This window comes from Falco cherrug, chromosome 6 (assembly GCF_023634085.1).
Source record: "Falco cherrug isolate bFalChe1 chromosome 6, bFalChe1.pri, whole genome shotgun sequence".
NCBI lineage: Eukaryota > Metazoa > Chordata > Aves > Falconiformes > Falconidae > Falco > Falco cherrug.
In genome coordinates this window covers 34,008,111-34,023,914 of record NC_073702.1, presented here as the reverse complement: position 1 = coordinate 34,023,914, position 15,804 = coordinate 34,008,111, and the positions used below count along the sequence as shown (strand labels likewise).

At 37.2% G+C, this 15,804-nt stretch overlaps 1 protein-coding gene across 6 annotated transcripts in view; it reads left to right on the top strand.

Annotated features, from left to right (window-relative positions):
• The first annotated feature begins 1,827 nt into the window (after positions 1-1,827).
• The window catches only part of WDR35 (WD repeat domain 35), a 49,176-nt gene continuing 35,199 nt past the window's right edge, over positions 1,828-15,804 (top strand). For 2 of the 6 annotated variants that reach the window (XM_055714290.1, XM_055714289.1), the window contains exons 1-11: positions 1,828-2,028; positions 2,668-2,785; positions 3,534-3,605; positions 5,700-5,792; positions 7,223-7,351; positions 7,568-7,701; positions 9,140-9,305; positions 9,401-9,546; positions 11,489-11,614; positions 14,774-14,959; positions 15,537-15,569. In XM_055714290.1, coding sequence (XP_055570265.1) covers positions 2,005-2,028; positions 2,668-2,785; positions 3,534-3,605; positions 5,700-5,792; positions 7,223-7,351; positions 7,568-7,701; positions 9,140-9,305; positions 9,401-9,546; positions 11,489-11,614; positions 14,774-14,959; positions 15,537-15,569 — 1,227 coding nt within the window. In that variant the 5' untranslated portion in view covers positions 1,828-2,004. The remainder of the gene's footprint in view (positions 2,029-2,667; positions 2,786-3,533; positions 3,606-5,699; positions 5,793-7,222; positions 7,352-7,567; positions 7,702-9,139; positions 9,306-9,400; positions 9,547-11,488; positions 11,615-14,773; positions 14,960-15,536; positions 15,570-15,804) is intronic. The other 4 variants (XM_055714286.1, XM_055714285.1, XM_055714288.1 and 1 more) reach the window with 2 other exon arrangements.

The following is a 15,804-nucleotide window of genomic DNA, read 5'->3' as shown; positions in this document are numbered from 1 at the left end:
TTGTATATCTAATGCAAGACTTTTCAACTTCTTGGCAATTGGGAGTGGATGACAACAGTCCCATTTACATTAAAGCCAGCTGTCAGATAAGAAGTATGATTTTATATGATAGTGGAAAATTGTCCTGCAGGCCAGATGTGTCTTGCAAGCTGTTAGCTGGCCAGGCTTTGTTTCATGCATTAGTAGTCATAGCTCCATTTTATGTTGCAAATGAGTGTTCAATTCCTCTGAGCAATTATCTTGTCTCACTTTCTGTTTGTGAGCACCAGGCAAAATTCCAAGGTCATATAAGCAATTTCTTTAAAATAGAACATACCAGTATGTCCTATTCACTGAACATTTTATGTACTTGTTGATATGGAATGAGTAATTATGCTGTTTTAATTATTGGGGCAGTAGAACTTTAATGTAGAGAATGGTTATGAAAAAAACCCAAAATTTCGTCTTTTGCACGGTATTTTAGATTTATTTTTGTTCTGAATAGAGTAGAATAGAATAGAATAGAGTGGAATATTTCAGTTGGAAGGGACCTACAATGATCAACTAGTCCAAGTGCCTGGCCACAGGCATTTGCCAAATTACTTTTAGCTGTCTTATTCAGCTCTAAAATGCTTACAGGGGTTCAACCAGCTTTGTGTTATGGGTCTATCTCATGTATGTGCTTCTAAGTTGGCATCAGTCAAAAAGCTGGATGTCCAGTGCTCCTCACTGTTGCATGTTCAGTAACTTCAAAAAAATGATGTGATGATAACCTGTGGCTGATTCTATTTCTCTGTGTTTCCAGATAGCCTCTCTGAGAAGAGGGGAACAGCACTAAACTTGACAAGATGCAGGTTTCACAACTTGGGTTTGTCATGATCCTCCTTTGATATTGAACAAATTGCTTATATTTCAGTGTTTGTGTTGTGGATAATTGCACTGTAGAGTGCTTAGCCAGTAGGAAAATGAGGAGGATGGCCTGGGAGACATGGCACTTCTATTTCTCCCATGTCAGGCAGGTGAGTTTTTACAGCACGATGCAGAAGACACGGGACCGACTGTCTTCTGTACATCTCCCATGTTCCCCTTTTCTGTCAATCAGCTACAAAACAGCTTTGGTATGAAAATATTTCTTTTGCAGCTGGGTCCAACCTAGCCCGGAGTCAGTGCTGCAGAGCCAGGCTGCTCCTGAAGCCCTCCGCACCCCTCATGTGGGCACAAATCCAGGCTTGATCCTTCCCCTGCTTCCTACACTGCTCAGTGTCCAAGAGCTTTGTAAGAGTAGCCATGGGGCTTGCCCACCCTCTCTAACCCCCTGAACCAAGGCATTATTCATCTGTGTACGTGAGGAACTGACTGACCAGACCTGGCAGTGGGTGCAGGCAGCACCTTCCCAGGATCAGGAATGGTATCCAACACCTGTGGCCTCAGCCACAGCCACCAGTTACCTCAGGTAACAGCAAGGCCTGGGGCAGCCCTGCGGCTGGGATAACTCTGTGGACGTTTTGATGTGAGCTACACCACTGAAAACACTATGTGCAAACACTTTGGGATTCGCAAGCTTCAAGGTTTTCCTACATGTAAAAGCAGAGTGCGCTTTATTAACGAATTACCAAGTGCCTTCTACCCAACTGGAGTACGACCGTCAATGGCTGTGGCGGGGCGGGCAAGCCCCCAGCCCACCTCCCAGCTCAGGGGCCCACCCGCCGGCGGCTGGCAGCGGCCTGCGCAGGCCGCCACGGTGCCCCCGGCGCTGCCGCCGCCTCAGCCGGCGCCTCAGGGGGTGGGGGCAGGGCTCGGCCCCGGCCCAAAGCAGCGGCAGCGCTAGCGCCTGATGTCGTGGGGCGGGTGGCGGCGCGTTAATGGCGTCTCTCGTCTCCCGCTGCCGGAAACAGCGGAGCGCGCGGCCCGGGCGGGCTTCCGGCGGCGGTTGCCAGGGTGACGCGGTTAGCGAGGAGGCCGCGCTGGGCCCGCTGCGCCGCGCTGCCGTGAGGCGCCGTGTGCGTCCCGCCTCGCTCCGCCGGGATGTTCATCTACCTCTGCAAGAAGGTGCTCCCGGGGCACGGCGGAAAGTCGCGGTGGTGGGGGGGCAGGCAGCCCTAGGGCAGGCGGAGATCCCCGCTCCCCCTGCCCGCTTCGGCCGGCGCCTCGGGGCGCTGAGGGAACCCTGGGGGCTCCCTCCCGCTGCCTGCGGCTGCTGCGGCTCCGCTAGCGCTGGTGGGCGGCCGTGGGCTTGGTCCCTGCCCGGAGCGTGCCCTGCTCTGCCCTTCTCGCTCCCTCTCGGCCTGGGTTTGGGGCTTGGGGTTTCGTTGGTCTTCAGCTGGCTCCTGAGCAACTGCACCCCCCAGGAGACCTTGGACATAATTCCAACTGGAGACCAGCTCGTGGCAAAGCCCTGCGCGCTGCGTGATACCTCTCACCTGTTTTGTTGCACTTCCGTGCACACCTTTGAAGATGCCCTCTTATTACTTACTGCATGCGTTAATTTCCATTTTTGCAAGTGTTGTGTTGCACGGTGTCACTAGTGCTTGTAGCTTTAATTGTCTTCTGTCCCTTTTTGCATGTGCTGAAGAAATAATTTTATCTTGTGTGCTATCATAGGTGTCTTTGAGGTGTTTCTAATAGAGTATTTTAAAATAAAACATGATTCTTACAACTGTGTAGGGAAGCAAAATATTTCTTTTATAGATTGCAATTCCTGGTAATGTTCGATTAAGATGTATTTCCTGGAATAAGGATCAAGGCTTCATAGCCTGTGGTGGAGAGGATGGATTACTCAAAGTTTTAAAATTGGAAACACAGACAGGTAAATGAGGGTTGTTTTGTTTTGGTTTGGTTTTTTTAAGAACAAAACCCACCATACTTCAGAAAGCATAAGTACTTCCACAAGTTACTTGACAATATTTTATATTGTGTATATTTTAAATCTGTACATACATTTGTATAAACATCAAATGTGCTGTCACTTTCTTTTGAACACTTTTCTTCCAGCTTGTCTTACATGGCACACATGTAGTTTGTCAACCTGTTGTATCTCCTGAAGTATTCTTCAGTGCTGCTTCTTTTCAGGGCATATTTCTTTCTTGTTTGTATAGGCTTCCAGTTTATTTTTGAACTGATTTTGTTATTTCTTAATTTTGTTTGGATGTTCTCTACCATCTTCATTATTTTAGGGAGTAAGCTCTGGGGTTTTTTACTTTTATATAAATATGTTCCAAGAAAAGTAAAATCCAGTATATTTTCAAAACCTTTTAAACCTTATTCTGAAGGTAACAAAATGTGATAGCCATAGTTGTTGTGGGTTTTTTGTTTGTTTTGTTGTTTTTTTCTTGAAAAAACGCTAGGCCATAAAGAACATATGAACTTGGTTGAGTATGGTATGACTAGCAAACATGTTGAATTGAGGGGTGGAAAATTAATCCTGTGGTTAGAATTTACTTATAGGTGAATAATTTTATCTGTGTAAATAGTGATTAGATGTGCAGTATTGATAGAGGCACAGTAGTATGTATGCTTTATTAGAATTATTTTGTAGCTATTTTTGTTATTTTTAGATGAAGCAAAAATAAAGGGACTTGCAGCTCCCAGCAATCTTTCTGTGAATCAAACTCTTGAAGGTCATAGTGGTAAGTGTATTTGAGCATTTAAAATACTTTTGATTAGAATAAAGAAAAAATACAAGATTTTGTGAAGTTGATAGAATAATTTTGCTGTATCTTTTTATTATAAGCTTGAAATAAAGATTATCAATATTCAACTCAGGTATATAACAGCTTGGCTATCTATTTTTACGAAGTTATCTGATGAAAGACCTACAGTAAATCTTTCATGATTTGACAGTGAATTACTGGGTTGAGAATGAAACTTACTTAGCCTTACCTCAGTTCTCCTGGCTGATACTGTATGTGTGACATGGAATGGAAGCTGCATAAACCAAGCTCTGCTCTGCCTGTTACAATTTAAAGTTTGCTTATGTATTTTGCAAGATTAAGTCTGTGAACTTTGAAATTACAGTGTAACTTGTTTTGTATTTACATCAGGCCTTGCTTTTTCCAAATTATTTGCTTCCCAATTATTATCCTGAGAAGGAAATACTGGTTTCTGTTTCAGTGGATGATGCTATTGTATGTGTTATATTACAGAGGGACCTTTTTTTAAAAAAAAATCAGGCAGTGCTACTGGTATAGTAATTGTTATCTCAGACTTCAGCATGGTTAATCTGGAAATGCTACTTAGTTGCATGGGACTAGAATATATTTTTAGGTATTTACATAAAAGATCATTATACATTTGTTCACATACTGCTTTGGTAGATGACAGATAAAGAGTGCTTTATAGCAGAAGAGAAAAGCTAAACTAATGAGCAGTTGATGCTGGAATTGCTGAGTTAAACAATGATGTTCTACTGTGGTTTAAAAAAAAAGAACAATTTTCTTTTACACTGTATACACTGTATATACAAAGTTTTAAACTCTGTACAATAGGTTAAATCAGAAATGAGACTAAAAGCCTTGTTTTTTCTAGTGATACATGTGGATAAGCCTTTTTTTTTATAGTGTCTGTAAGATTTGCTTATATGTTATGGTAGCTTTACATTCCCTTCTGAAGAAATCAAAGGTAGTTCAGTAAACCTGATTTCTGTCTTAAATATATCTTCATTTTCCATTTATTGACAAATTACAGAATGTGTATATACATAGACTGCAGTATAGTATACAGACAAAGTTTAGAGAGGTTAGAAAACAGGCTAGAGAAGGATAGTGTGTGAAAGTAAAAATTGAATGCAGGGAAATTGGATGGGGAGGAATTAAACTCTCATGTGAGAAATGTTGTCACCATCTATGGATAATGGGATATGAAGAGAATGGTAAAATCCTTATGCTATTTGACAAAATGTTTTTTTACTGAGGATTTGCAGTTGAAACCTGCCAACAGTCAGGTTATTTTTAGGGACCTGGTTAAAAATGATCTAAAAAATTAATTGTGACAAGTTGATTTAGTGGATACTTTGAACAGACGTCTTCAATTCTGAAGTAGATTACTGTTACTTTGAAAAATTCATTCAGGATATCTTTGATCGCATCTGTTGATAAATGATGGAAATGCTGAAAAAATGGAAAAAACTCAGAGGAAATGGATGGCTAGTGGTGAGGGCATGAAAGAATGTGATGCTTGAAGTTGGCAATTCAGTGTTGAACTGATTAAATAAGATGCTGCATAGAAACAGTTTGGATGTTTCAAGTCAAATATGTATGAGTAGGATCCCATATGAGACTTCATGGTCTGAAGGAATTGATTGTAGAGTGCTGTTCTTGGTGATTGGGAGATTTTGTTTTAGAAGTGCAACCCTACTGAAGATCAAGTTAGTAAGAGGAAGGAAGAAACAAAACTTAACGACAAGTTTTGTCAGCTTCCCAGATTAATGTGTCAGAGGCCGTCAGAAATCGCAAAACTGTGATTTGGGGTTTATGTACTGAAGGAACATTCTGAACAGAATTTGGAGAGGATGTTACTCAAGTGGGTGAATACGGAAGCAAAAGGAGCCCATTAGCTGAATTTTGAAAGAAGAAATGAGTGATACAGGAAGAATGCCTAAAACTAAATCAAAGTCAGCAGTGCAGATTTCTGATAGGCTCCAGGTTGATTAAGCTGGATGTGGTGGTTTTTATTAATGTATTTAAATGATGTAAATAAAAAAAAAAAGTTATATCATTTTCTAGGTTCCGTGCAAGTGGTGACATGGAATGAACAGTATCAAAAACTGACTACTAGTGATCAAAATGGACTCATCATTGTGTGGATGCTGTATAAAGGTATTCTACAGATTAAATTTGAGATGGGGATAATATTCCATCTTGTAAAAAACATTTTCATATTTTCCTTTTCAGCAATTTTTTAACTGTTTTTCAGACTTCTTAGTTTGCAGACTGTAAGGCTCAAAATAGATTTAAAACAATTTCCAAGTTTTTATTGTAATACTTGTCTACATTTTTCATAGTGTAGTTACATATGAAAAGACATTTGTCCTCCAGAGCTACCTTAGCCATATGCTTGGTAAACTGCTCTAAATTTATTATCTGTGTTCCTCCCTTGGAAGAATATAGTATATTGAACAAAAAATACCCAGGAAGCAGTGCTTCTTTGTGTAGGTTCTGTTCTGGATATCTTTGTAATATTTAAATACTTCTGCAAAGTACATGAAGCATAGACATGTTTGTAAAACTACAAGAACTTAGCAACCCTGCTTAGAACATCAATTAAATACTTTCATAAAAACAATCTCTAGAAATGTTTAATTAAGGCAGTGAACCATTACGACTAACCAGTGTATTGCTGTAATTGGCTTTTATTGTTCTTGACCTTTTCACACATCCGTATACTTCTCTGGTATGTTTAAATTCATTTGAAAGCCAGCAAACCTCACAGGGAAATTACACACTTTCCAACATATGGGAATGAAAGTAAAGGGTTTTCTTTTTCTCTTGGGGATTTTTGTTTAATGAAAAATGGAAAGAAATAAAATCTCAGCTCAGATTCTCATTTCAAGAATAAAGAATATCACTTGATTGATCTTTCTGCCTGATATGTGGTGGCTACTGTCACAGAAATAATCTCTTAATTTTGGAAAAGAACCAGTAAATTATTTAATATGTATTCCTATCAAAGACTGTTCTTCCCTCCATTTATGTTTCCTAGTGTATTCTTGCCAGTTCTGAGATTACGCAAGCACAGATCTCTTCCTGTAGGGTCTCTCCTGTCTTTGGCTCCTGTCTCTGAAAGTAGCTCACACCTGAACACTAGGTTTCACAACAATTACATCTGTGTAGTCTGGGGGACACTGTAGCATAGTCTTGCTAGAGTTTTATGGGAAGGGCAGAATGTTGTTTTTAATTCCTTTCCAAAACTTACTGCTACTGTAGCTCTTTGTTGTATATGACACTGCAGAGTCGTATGTAACCTACTGTCTCACGTTTACTTATAAGCAGCCCAGGTTTCTCTTGTTTCATTGAAGACCAAATTTGATTGCTTGGTAACTCATAAACTTTGTGTGCTGTATTTGGGCTTTTTCAAAACAACGTCAGGAATTCATATTGCTAAGAAATCTCATTACAGTCCTATTTGCGTATCTTTCTAATTAGAGAGTAATTTTTCTCTTTGAGTTCAGTGATTAGCATGTACCTTGACTCCACTAGAGGATTATCAAATCAGAAGTATAACTCAGTTTTTCATTCACTACCAATAGGTGCTTGGTATGAAGAGATGATTAACAATAGAAATAAATCTGTTGTTCGAAGTATGAGCTGGAATGCTGATGGACAAAAGATTTGTATTGTATATGAAGATGGAGCTGTGATTGTTGGATCAGTGGATGGTAAAATTTAAGCTCTACTAATTGTGGTGTTACATAGCTTTTGTTTTCAGTATTATGTACATAGTGGCTCTGTTTCTCTAGATAAATACAATTGATAGTTACTTTTTAATTGTTGCTTTGACTTGCTTAAGCTGTTTTATTTTTTACATTGGTAACTTGCATCCTATTTTTGATTTTGTAGTATGTTTATTAAGTACAGTCGGTGTTCTATTACAGGCAATCGCATTTGGGGAAAAGACTTGAAAGGTACTCACCTGTGCCACGTGGCCTGGTCCTCTGATAGCAAAGTCTTACTCTTTGGAATGGCAAATGGAGAGATTCACATTTATGACAATCAGGGAAATTTTATTGTAAGTTCATGGTGGTATAATAAAGGTATTAACTTCAGCAAGCATAAATCCTTACTTCCTCTTAATTTATTTCATGTTTGTTTGTTTAGTTGGTGGATTTCAGTACTGAGAACTGGACAGGGTCTTGTGCATGAAGTTGTTGCTCAAGTTTTATGCAGCTGCAACTTTTTAATATAGTTATTTCTTTCTTGGGAGCTAAATGAATATTGCATCAACTAATGCCTTTTTGCCTTGCAATAGTTACTGAAATTGTAAAAATACATTTGGTGATACTAATTAAATTAAATTCATGTTAAAAGGACTAGCATGCTTTTTAGACTAAAGCAATAGTTTATTTTCTTATTGCCTCTGTCATTCTTTATTCCATAAGGAATGTTACGTGCTTCAGAGAAAACCTGATAAGTGGAAAAATGAAAGGAAGTGATTATAATATTGCTGCATTCCTACAACTTTGGTTTAGTTATTTATTTTTATCTGCTTACTTGGAGTATTGGACTATGACTATGACAAAATGCTAAACAGAACTAAACCACTATCTTTGAAAAGAGCAACATAATTGGAACCATATTCTTAACTTTTTAGATGCCTATTATGGTGAATTTTCTTTCCCTGTGTCCCTTTGCCTTCCTGTTTTCTTTTCTTTACCTTCCCCACTGTATCTATCTTTCTTACCACTGTGTGAGTCATGGCATTTCCAGCATGTGCTGTAAATCAGTGAAATTCTTTAAGTAAGTTGTCACTTCCCTGCCCGCCCCCCCCCCCCATCCCCCTTTATCAACAATATATATGGTTGTGCTCTGCCCCACCGTGCTCCCACCCCCCTTCCATAATTTACCTGGTAGCCCTTCTAGAAGTGATCCAGGTGCACTCTTTCAGAAAAAGCCCTTACCTGTGTTACCAGATGTACAGGGCTAATTATTAAAAAAGTAAACTTACCTTAATTGGTGTTCTAGTTCAGACACTTATTTTTTACAATTATTTTTATATATTTTTTTAAGACACTTCTATCAAGAAAAAGCTGACAAAGATTTTTTTTTTTTTTTTTAAATCTTTTGGCCAGGAATGGTTTGAAATTATTTTTGTTTTTTGCAAAGTGCCAGTGGGGTTCCTTATGTGTATGTGCATGTGGTGGGGACTTCTTGTTTGTTTGGGTTTGTTTCGTTTTCTGTGGTTTTAAGTTACTTTTCAAAGAATGAAAACACCAACGTTAAAGTACTTCTTAGTAGTTAAAATACATGTTTTCATTTGTCTGATCTGTCTGTGAATAAGGAATTCTTTCAAACTCTTAAAATTTTGAAAGTGTGAAGATTTTTTCTTGGGACAGGAAAAATTTTTTCCATAGACATCTTGTCTTCTGCAAGGTATCAGTAGAGAGATAAATTGTTCTTCTAAATAACATTTTGTATATGACTTTAAATGATTAACCATTCTTGTCTAGGTGAAAATGAAACTGAGTTGTTTGGTGAACTTAACTGGAGCATTCAGTATTGCTGGAATACACTGGTATCATGGTACAGAAGGCTACATTGAACCAGATTGTCCTTGTCTTGCTGTCTGTTATGACAATGGAAGATGCCAGATAATGAGAGATGAGAATGACCAGAGTAGGTACAAAATGTGTGTGCTAATTACTGAACTACTCTTGATCCAAAACATCTACTTGTGTTTATATTCTTGATGTTTATTTCTTAAAAACTAGATCCTGTTTTGATTGACACTGGTATGAATATAGTATGTATTCAGTGGAACCACTGTGGAAGCGTATTGGCGGTGGCAGGGTCCCTAAAAGCAACTTCTCAAGAAAAAGATGTAAACATTGTGCAGTTCTATACTCCGTTTGGTGAGGTAAAAATATTCAATATATATATTAAATGTTTTTTTTAATCTTAGAATGTTTTGTCTGTATGGTCATTACTGGTGGAGTTTGGATGCCAAAATGTAGGTGTTTAGTGTGTTTAATGTGCTCTAAGGTATCTAGGATATCTACCTGGATCTGGAAAGATGACACGGGACCAGGTACCCTTTTAGAACCGCAAGTTAGTGGCCAGTGCGAGAACCCAATTGCAAAGTGATGGGATATGTATAGTGTCTAACTTGGAACATCTAACTCGGATACGTCAGTTCAGACTATAGTCAGTAAGTGATTTGGAATGCTTAGGCAGCAGGTAAGATGCTAACTTAACCTCTGGGTATCAAATACAGTGAATGTTCCCCTCTATTTTTATGGCATCAGTAAAACTGAGAAACAGCTTCTGGTACCAGTAAAAGCAACGGCTCAGAAACCTCAGAAAATACTGTTTCTAATCTTCATTTGTCTGTTGGGCATATTGTCTTGTAAATGTTAAAAGACCGCTTTCCTATACATTTCTGTTCATGGTGCTACTCTTGCCTTGCAAGGTAATTTCAGATAATTTCACTTTCCCTCCTAGGCATATATCAGGAAATCAGTAAGTTAGTTTTACGTATCTGAGTGTGAGAAAGTTTGTCCCTTGTACAGAGGAAGTACTGGTTGGCTCTGGGGGTATCTGTGGTAAGCATATTGCTGTGACCTGTGCTGCGAAAGGGGTTAAGATGCAACATCATCTGTAGATTTTCCCTTAGTTGAAAGAATTAAATGGAACTGAAGACTTTGGGCAATAGTTATGTCTCTGGTTGCTGCTTCAGATCAACTGAAATAGGGGTTCCAGACTCTGTATCTAGTGTTTAGAAGTAAATTCTTCAGTGTTTAGAGTTGTTTTGTACTAGTTCTGATATTCAGGTACAGGCTTAACTTTTTGGAAGATGGTATCTTTTGAGAAATGTGTGACCAGCATTGGGACTTAATATTTACATCAGATCAAAGGCATGAAAAAGGTAGTTTAGGCACAAACTAAACTTTGTTTAGGCACAAAGTTATGCCCTCAAAAGGAAAGTTAGATTTAAGCATAAGTATTGGTGTTCTGCTGAGTAAAATATTGTATTCTTTTAAAGCCTAAGATTATTCAAAATTTTGCAGTAAATAGTAGATTAATGTATCCTTTATTACATATGTCTATATTATTGGCAAACAAAAAGTTTCCCGCAAACAAGTGCTCTGTGGGACTAAGGTTATAGTTTTTGAAAACATTTTTTCCAATTGTTGTGTTCAAATTCTACAGCAAAATAAAGATACAAAAAAGAGGGAAAGCTTATTTCTTTGCTAGCTGTTAATTGTAAATAGACATGTAACTGCCTTTTGTAGACTTTTTTATGAAAGGGAATAGAGAAGAGGAAAATGTCTGTTGCCTCACTGCAATTTGTGTACCTATGCGGTTAATTCATTGTATGCTCTTGGCATAGATTAGCTATATGCTTTTGTTTAAACTAACAGCTGTAGTTAAGGGTGTTATACATCAACTGACTAATACACTTCCAACATAAATGAAACTTCTGAGGCATGTCAGATATCAGTACTATTACTGTGTTTATTTTAGTAGCTACTGAAATTAAAAAGGTGATTCAAATTGTCAACCAAAGGAAAAAATGCTTGTACTGTCATTCTTCATCTATTATTTTTCTAAGCTGTCGCTGAGGTGGTTTAGTTTTTTCTGTCTGACAAAAAAAGAATTGAGGCAAAAGCAGTTTTATGGTAATGCGTGTTAAATAGATCCCTGTTTGTTTGTACGTGTATTGTAATTTGGAGTCATTATGGGGTACTGTAAAGAAGTTCTATGTTTGGTTTTTATCAACTATTGGAACTGTTTATGTATTTTTAGGGTGGTTTTCCTATGATAAATTCAGAACTCTTTCTTTCCTTGTTTTAAACAAGCATTTGCGCACACTGAAAGTTCCTGGCAAACAGGTATCTGCCTTGTCTTGGGAGGGAAGTGGACTGAAAATTGCACTAGCTGTTGATTCTTACATATATTTTGCAAACATTCGTCCAGATTACAAGGTATGTAGTAATGTGGCACCTAACTGTATTAATACAGGTTTCCTCTTACTCTCTTTCTGAATGAGTTGAAAAAGTAGCTTTCTCTAATACATAAATCAGTGCTTAACTTATGGTTGCTACTTGACTAACACTACTGAGCTGAAGTTTTAGTAGAATATGTGTGTCTGTTTTGGTGATGGAATGACTTAGCCATTGCTTTTATAATGAATTTGTGATTTTATTTTCGTAATAGGGAAATGTGAGCTTTGTTAATATTAACAGAATTGGGCATGATTCTAAATTTGGTAGTAATTGAGGCTGTCATGTAGGTAAGGCTCCAGTGTTTTCATTGCTGTTTGGTTATACTGAGTGGGCTAAGCAATACAATGGGAATTGCTTGAGCCTTACTTTTACTGCCTTTTTTTTTTTTTTTTTGGTAGTGAATTACTAGTTTAAAGCAGGAGTGTTTGTGTAGAACCTTGAGCAGCAGTAATGAATGCAACCTGATAACTGTTCTTCCTACTTATATTTCAGTTTCCAACATACCTTTTACAAATATGTATTGAGCTAATTCTAAATAATGATCTTGTCTACTGTATGGGTGTTTTTTGTGTTTTGTTTTGTTTTTTTTTAGTTAGGACTATTTAACTGTAAATTTACAGTTTAAAAAAAATAGCGATTACTGTTAAGTGTACAGTATTGTGTACCTTTTTTTTCCAACACAAGGTATGTTTTTTAATCATCAGTGTGTAACTACTGTGATTAAAGAGAGTGAGTGTGTAACATGAGGAACATACTGCTGCTATATTGAAATGTATTCTTCCTCTTGGTTGTGAAAAGTCATTGGTCAGGGAGTTAAAATCACGAATCTGTTAGAAGCAGTCTCAAATTGTTTGTTGTAAATCTGCTGGAAAAGACTTTGGAAATTAGAGCTGGTAATTAGTCTTGCAGGAAATGCTACCTAATGTTTATTCTGGGAAACATGTAACAGCTGTAAGAGAGGCCTGTTGCTGTTTCTTAAACTCATCAGTATCTATGAGACCATGTGTATTTCAGGATCTGGCACAGTTTGCAAATGAATAAGATTTTGAAACTTTAGTTTTAGAAACTGCTCTTTGTTACTTTTTTCCCTTTCCTTTTTGTATATTTATAGTGGAAAAATATGTGCTCAAATTTGTTCATTTATGCAGTAAATAAACACTTAACCTGTTAGTAGTATACTTGTTTCAATGTCAAATATTTTTATGGTGTGTTGTCCTTCCATAAATAATACACATTGCTACCACTATGTTCTTTGTGATTATATCTGTAACTCCATTTTAGGAACTAGATACTGTAAAAGGTGTCAGTCATTAAATGGTAGTGATTCAAAACTGTCATTAACTTAAACTGGATTGGAATTAATGACCTGGAGATGAAGTGTTAGTATCACATTACCAATCCACTGAATAATCCGGTTTTGTGTATTTTTCAAGTGTTAAGAGAAAGGGGTTTTAAAGTTAATGTGACAGTAAAAACTATGAATTGAGCTGATCTTTTTTAAACTATTCATAGTTTACATGGTGTCTTTTTGGAGTTGTAATACCAATTTAGAGTCTATAGTGCTAGTTGCATTTCTTCTGCTGTATTGTTCAAATCTACATTTGATTTCACTTTATATCCTTATCATACAGTATTCTGGGGTCCTTTGCCACTTCTTGAAATCAGTTCTAGGTTTGACAAACAGTTTACAGTTTACTGGCTTGTTACCTTGTAACTTATTCCTCTCATATAAATTTTGAATATTCAGAATAGTGTAAGTTCCAGTTTGCATCTCTGAAAAGGATCCTGTGGGTAGTGCTCTCAGCTGTCAAAAACTACCTTTATTCCAATCGTTTTATTGTCTTCCTGTATCCAAAATGAGCTTGATTTTTCTTGAAAATCCAAGTAGGTCTTATCAGTTGGGTCATCTCTGTTCACATGACTGTTGCTTCTCTGAAAGATAATAAATAAGAGTAAATGAGTGAGGTACAACTTCCAGAGCTAAAAACATGACTGTCTAATGTCAATGTCATTCTAATTCTATTATTTATTACTTCTTTTTTTTTTACATCTCTACCTTGTGTGAAAGCTAGATTTACTGATTTGTGATTCCCAGAACCATAATGCTTTTTACATCTCCCCACTCTTGTTCCTCTGGCTATATTCCACAGCATTGTGTTTGAATTCCCATAGAACTGTACTTGAGTGAAAACCTTTGGGTTCTGCCAATTTATTACCATTCAGTTTGTAGATCTATTCTAAAAGTTCTCTTGCTGATGCTTGATCATCTTGGTTTCATTCCCTGTGGAGTGTGGGAACCCTTCTGGCCAGCTCTCTCTTCTCCTTCTACTAAATGCTGATGCAGAGAATTCTGTTATTTTTTTCTACAGTTGCATCACCATCTTTAAGTGGTTTGCTTTATATCTTGTTTATTTGTCAGCTTCACCTCCTTTCTGAGATATTTTTGGATTCTGCTGTGTTAGAGAGGGTTTTCATTGTTAATTTCTATAATTAAAATCAGTGGACTGCAATAAAATACATCATGATTTTTGCAGTGTTTGGATATCCCATTTCTTCTTTTGCCTTTTTGCCTTTTCTCCCACCCGTTAATGAATAATTATATTGTTCTGGCAGGGAAGGGAGGGTTTTTCTCATGTTACTAATATGGAAAAGGTGATGTGACTTGATATAGTGCTCTAATATAATTGCTTATTTTTTGTCTGCTTCAGCAGTTGCACTGTTTGAGGTGTTTATTCTTGGAAACAAACTTCGAGTTTCCAAATCAGTAGTCATAGAGCAAGAATTTTCATGGCAAACCCCATCATCACAGTGGGTTTTCCTGTGTACCTGCCGAACAAGGAAGAAATAAGGAGAAGTGCGATCTTGTCACATTTTGAGGTTGATCCTCCAGGTCTGATTGTGACATGTTATTCTGTGTGATGGGAAGGCTTCTTTTGCCAGTTTAATAGTATGAAACTAATTTATTACCAGAGCTGTGTTCACATACTTTCAATGTATCAGTTCATCACTTGACAGGTAAAGTATATTGAATACTGATTGTGTATATGAAATAAACACTTTCTTTTGTAGCTGTGAAAAATGTATTATCAAATTTTTATAATTTCTGATAGGTTTTATCAAAATTGTCTCTCTTGGCAGTGGGGTTACTGCTCCAATACGGTTGTTTACGCGTATACCCGACCTGATCGTCCAGAATACTGTGTAGTCTTTTGGGACACAAAAAACAATGAGAAGTATGTGAAATATGTCAAGAGCTTGATTTCCATAACGACTTATGGAGACTTCTGTGTTCTAGCCACTAAAGCAGATGAAAATCAACCTCAGGTAAAGTCTTTTTCTTAAATTTTCATTTGAAACGCTCTGTTCCACATGCCAGTGCTTTATAGCTGGAACAAGATGAAATGTAAAATTCTGAGTGTGTCATTCAGTTGTCATTTGACAGAATGGCACTTGAATGGGCTTGGTGCTTAAAAACAAAGAGCCTCAACAAACATAATAATGAAAATGTGCAGACTGATTAACTGCCTGTGTGCTTTTAACTCCTTGTAGCCATTAGTCACTTAATGAAACCGCAGCCTTCCAGACTAATGTTTCTAGAGACTTGTTCTAAGTATTTCTAAAGACAAGTTAAAAGCAGGAGAGCATCAGAATGGTAACAAATATTTAATTAGTCAGAAGTGGGGGAAAAAAGGGAGGGGGGAATTTTTTAGGTGGTATAAATTACGTTACCACAAACTGCTCCATTTGTTTGTTTATTTTAAAGGTAGTGACAAATGATATGATAAATATATTCTTTGGTTAATGTACTTTCTGTTAGTGTGATGTTAACTGTTACACACGGTTTTTCTTACTGAGTTCACTGTGAATTATTTCTTATATTGCTTGTATATTGCTTACAAAGGAAGAGCATGAGATGGAGTCAAATGGTGCAACGGTAAAGAAAAAAATTCTTTAGTGCTGCTTTGCTTGATTGTGCAATAAATGGTGTACTGTTATATAGATGGCAAATATGGTATACATGATCAAAATGATTTGGTGAAATTGAGTGCAATAAAATGAGATTTTTCTGTGCTGTATTTTTAAAGCAGGAAACAAACAGTGGAGGGACTTGGTGTAACTTTCTTGAGCATAAATGAAATTTTATTTTAAATTTAATTTTAAATTTTAAA